The sequence below is a fragment of the Penaeus japonicus genome, unplaced genomic scaffold (assembly GCF_977035675.1).
Source record: "Penaeus japonicus unplaced genomic scaffold, GWHDUDI00000001_assembly GWHDUDI00000018, whole genome shotgun sequence".
Taxonomy (NCBI): domain Eukaryota; kingdom Metazoa; phylum Arthropoda; class Malacostraca; order Decapoda; family Penaeidae; genus Penaeus; species Penaeus japonicus.
This window is the reverse complement of record NW_028234420.1, coordinates 4,568,717-4,573,716: the sequence shown is the minus strand read 5'-3', so window position 1 is coordinate 4,573,716 and position 5,000 is coordinate 4,568,717. Positions and strand designations below refer to the sequence as shown.

The following is a 5,000-nucleotide window of genomic DNA, read 5'->3' as shown; positions in this document are numbered from 1 at the left end:
TAGTGTTTTTCTGTTGGTACTTGGTATTTTGTGCTTTTATATGTTGTATTTACCATCTTGTACTCGCACCCTTTTGAGAAGCATTGGTAGCTTATAAAATAATAATAATCTTTCTCTTTCCTCTTCATTTCTCCATCTTACTTTATATTTTTTGTCCTCTCTTTCCTCCTCAGAACTGAGTTTGAGTCACCATAAATTATTTGAATCTGACCTGCAGGTGTCTTGTGATTCTGTGTCAGTATAGATAGTGACTTCAAAGCTTAATGGAAATGAGTTTCCCATTATTTAAAGCAAAAGGCAAAAGAAAACCCTTGGAACTGTGTTCGTGTTTTTTAACCCGTTAACGATGGGTGACAAGATACCACATCAAGTGGTTCCCGGGTCGTGGCCGGTGCGCCAGTGATCGGGTGTACAGTGCTCGGTTGCGGGCAGTGCGGCCAAGAATAATAAGAGTAATATCCCGGCATTACAACCATATAGAGCCAAAATAGCCCTGTCATTAATGGGTTAAAACAAGATCTGTGCACAAGCATTATCAACATTATGATGATCCACTCTGTGTGGCCACCTAATGATTTTAGGTTTGCAATGAGAACTTCACTGATATTTCTTCTATCAGAAACATGTGTTTCAGAACAAATTATGATGTCTTATTTAGATGAGGCAACTCCAATATCCCTTAGGTTAGCATGAAGGCCACGGATGTTGAAATAAAGTATATGACAAAAGCCTGAATAGTATCTAATAGGTTTGGAATTGGATTCAACATCACCATTCAAAGAGACAAGTACAATATGTAAAGATTTAGAAAAACATTTCAGATAATAAGGGTATAACAACGACTGAAAAGTAAACCTGGAGGTGCAGTCTCACCAGTCAAGGCTAAATAAAATTACAACCCATGATCCACTAAACTATGGGTACTGACAATCATGATGGCTGAAAACCCAAGATTCTTTCTGCTATCATTCACCCCTAGTCTTATCAGTCACTATGTAGGATTGGATAAAGATAAAACTGATAGTTACCAGCTCATTTGAAGCAATGTTGTAACTGTGTTTAGCCTCTCGTAGCTTGTTCCTGAGTGAAGTTGCTTCATCCCTAAACCTTCTCTTGTCTTCAACAGTCTTGTTCATTTCCCTGTCATGAAAAAATGAAAGGAAATTAATTGCAATCTATTCCTACTTATATCAGTGGGACAAAGATACTCTATCACAGCTCTCAAATTAAAGCAGGAAGAAATACCTCTGCATAGAAGGAAAACTCACTTTTTCAGTATGGAGCAGAAGGTGGCAAGGGCTCTTGTGCTGTCTGGATTGTTTGAGTAAGACACCAGCATTGCTTCCACATCATCATTGGTGCCTGAAACTATGCTCTCCACACTTTGAGAAGCCAAGAATTATTCGATTATCTTTTTTTTTTAAGTATATATCCATCTTTAAAATTAATACTAAAAAAAAGTTTATGTCTAATAAAGGCAGTTGTGTCAAGCACTTATCACAAAGCAAAAGAATGGTCTAAACATCAATACTAGGTTTGCTTTGATTTGAAGAAAGAAGAAAAAATCAAATTAAATCAAATCAAATATAACATGCAATATTAACTTCTTTTCCTACATACTTTTGAAGCACTCTGAGCTGTTCTCTTAGTTTCTTGGCCTCCTCCTTTGCTTTCTGTGCTTCCTTTGTGATGCGGTCCATGAACTGGAGCTGCGACTTCAGTGCCATAATTGTAGTGTCTTTGGCATGAAGCTGGCTTGTGATGGTCTTGCACTCTTCTCTGTGTATTCAATGATTGACCAAGTTTTATGAAAAAGTCTAAAACATCTGCCAATTTCCTCTCAAATGCCTTAATATACAATGTGTTTGTTCTTCATAAAATAATAATCTATTCTTATTTCAATTGTGCACCTTGCATGGATAACAAATTAATATAATCAAGAAACTTGGACTTTACATTCAGCAGACAATTTTGGAGCTGGTTCCAACAGAGGAAAAGGGATTGAAGTACATCATGGAAATATAAATGACAGAACTAGCTTCAAGCTCTTTGTTACCATAATACAAGAACACATCCAAGGAAAGTGAATGGGGCTGTGTTCTCCTTCCCATTCAAACTGAGCACTGTAACAATTGTGTAATACCAGTTGAGGGCCTAAGCTTTGGAATTTATAGAATAGTCACTCATATTTGCAAAAATGCATTATCAGTTGTGCTGTTTCTGTACCTAATGCATTTACTCACTGCAGATGGTTATCAACAACAGTCAAGTTTTGTTCCAAATAACATTTCATCATGAACTAAGCAACAATTATCAGCTTCTCCAAGAGCTGCTATGGGAGATTATGAATACATAAGAGGGATTCATACCAAAGGCATCCACCTGTGGTCTCAGTTACACGGAGAAAATATCCATAATCAAGACCCCACTAGTATTATATATTAGAAGTATAAGAACTACAGCATGAATGGGAAGAGGGAAAGAAACCAAAATTATATGCAGTAGAAGTGTTGTGCCCTTCTGCCACTGAGAACCAAAAATTGGCACTAGTACTGAAAGAAAGTGAGGGAGGCCTTGGCATATGTAGCATTTGCTTAGTCTAAAATATAACTTAAGACTAGCAGAGATGTAATTCAGGTATTATATGTAATGAGAAAGCACTTACACTTTTATTGAAAAGCTATCTCTTCTCAACAAAATAGTACATAGTCTTAACTACTACCTTAAAGAATATTAGCAGATGTTGGACCCTAGAATAACTCAAATTTAAATCATCAGTAACTTGCAAGAAAAATTTAGGTCAAAATTTTGTACAAAAATGTGCAACACATGGTATTTAGTAATTTCTCTTAAAATAACCTTACACTGTGAACTATACTTACTTGAGGCCTTTATTCTGCTTGGTCAAAGTTTGTGTACTTTCTTTAAAGTTTTTCATTTCTTGTTCTTTCAAACGAACTTGGAACTGGAAAAAAAAGGTTAAGTTATAAGGGAAAAGAACAACTCTAATCTATGAGCATCGCATGATAACTAAATTATCAACTCAATGGTAAATGTACTACTTACACATGTTATAAATGGCTTTGTGGTAAAACAATATCTAGTGCATTAATATAGTCACCAACATCTACTGAAACCTTAACATAATGAAAATTATATTATATATATATATATGTGTGTGTGTGTGTGTGTGTGTGTGTGTGTGTGTGTGTGTATAAATGTATAAACAGTATATGTATATATATGTATATATGTATATATATGTATATATGTATATATGCATATATGTATATATGTATATATGTATATATGTATATATGTATATATCATATATATATATATATATATATATATATATATATATATATATATATATATATATATATATATATACATATATATATATGTATATTGCATATATGTATATGTATATATATATATTGTATATATGTATATATGTATATATGTAAATATGTAAATATATGTAAATATATATATATGTATATATATATATATATATATATATATATATATATATATATATATATATATATATATATATATATATATATATATATATATATATATATATATATATATATATATATACACACATATATATAAAACAAAAAATATAAAGTACCTTAAGGCTGTCAATCTGGTGTTGCAATGTGTCAGGATCAACTTGTGAATTGTCATTTCCTCCTGAATCAAAATACAACTTTACCAGGCTCTTCTCTGTAGCTTTGTGGCGGCATTGTGGACACGATTTGGACCTGAAAAAGAGGATAATGATGATGATAATATTGATGAATTACATTATGTTTGTTTGAGTTTTAGTCCTATACTTTAATGAGCAACACATTAACCCACTGACAATAGGGTGTCTTTGGCATAAAGGCGTGATTTGACATTTGTTCTGAGTGAGTTAATATTAGTGAAAATCTTGAACCAAAAGATTCAACGTCCTTCACCTTTTATCAAAAGGTTTGTTTTTCACATTTCAACAGCAGCAATCCAATACGGACATTCTCTAATATTACATAAAATGACAAGGATCAAGTAATACAGATAAACACTCAAACCTCCAAGAGAAGAAAGATCACTTAATATATTAAAATATAGATATACTGGAAACTTTACTTCCTTCAACACTAAAAGAAATCAAAGAGCAAAAAAATTGAAATGTCAGAAAAATTCAATTTCACACTATACCTTTCAATCCACTGTATCAGACACACAGAGTGGAAGGTGTGTCCACAGGGAGTTGCAGAGATGTCATCTGTGTGGATGAAGAGATCTCCACAGATCACGCAGGCAGCACGCATCTTTGTGTCACTCTGGCAGCACTGAAACTGAAACAAAATCATATTTCAATACAATGCATTACCATTACCTTGGTGGATTAAAATACAAATGCAATTATAAACATCAAGTGGGAGGATATAGCTTGAACTGGTTCCTTATTTAACCCATTCACGCCGGGGCGATTCCGGCTCAAAATGGTCACAACGCATAGGCCTAACGCCTTGGGATTCTCTGGCGCTCTAGCCGCGAGCCTGGGCTGTCCGCTCGCTTACCCCATGCGCCGGCCTTGACCAAATATCTTGTCGCCGGCGTCTGACGCAAAAACCACAAAACGAATCAGCACATCTTCCGGCGCGAATGGGTTAATGATAAAAATCAAGGGGGTCTGTAAGCTCTATACTGAGGGATATGGAGTATCTAGTTGCATTTGCCAGAGCACCGCAGATGCATCAGTGTGGCTCATGCCCAAATGCAGACTTGCAGGTGTCTTGTAAATATAGAACACTAAATCATTTACAAAAGTATTTTTCATCTTTATACCATAAATGGATAGTACATATCATAAGGTATCAATTTTGTTAGGACTAGTGATGTAAATCTTCCAGTAAGATTTACTCATATAGATAATAGGGTCTAGCCAATAAAAGAATGGCTGGAGAATCGGACAGGGTAAATTTTCCGAATACAGTGAA

General features: G+C 34.3%; 1 protein-coding gene across 2 annotated transcripts in view; it reads right to left on the bottom strand.

The window, feature by feature from the left end:
- The window catches only part of nopo (TRAF interacting protein no poles), an 8,910-nt gene that overhangs the window by 3,487 nt on the left and 423 nt on the right, over positions 1–5,000 (bottom strand). For both annotated transcript variants that reach the window (XM_086546545.1, XM_086546544.1), the window contains exons 2-7: positions 4,216–4,355; positions 3,644–3,776; positions 2,883–2,965; positions 1,621–1,779; positions 1,269–1,382; positions 1,029–1,140 (exon numbers count right to left, since the gene is read on the bottom strand). In XM_086546545.1, the coding sequence (XP_086402671.1) occupies positions 1,029–1,140; positions 1,269–1,382; positions 1,621–1,779; positions 2,883–2,965; positions 3,644–3,776; positions 4,216–4,328 (714 nt within the window). In that variant the 5' untranslated portion in view covers positions 4,329–4,355. The remainder of the gene's footprint in view (positions 1–1,028; positions 1,141–1,268; positions 1,383–1,620; positions 1,780–2,882; positions 2,966–3,643; positions 3,777–4,215; positions 4,356–5,000) is intronic.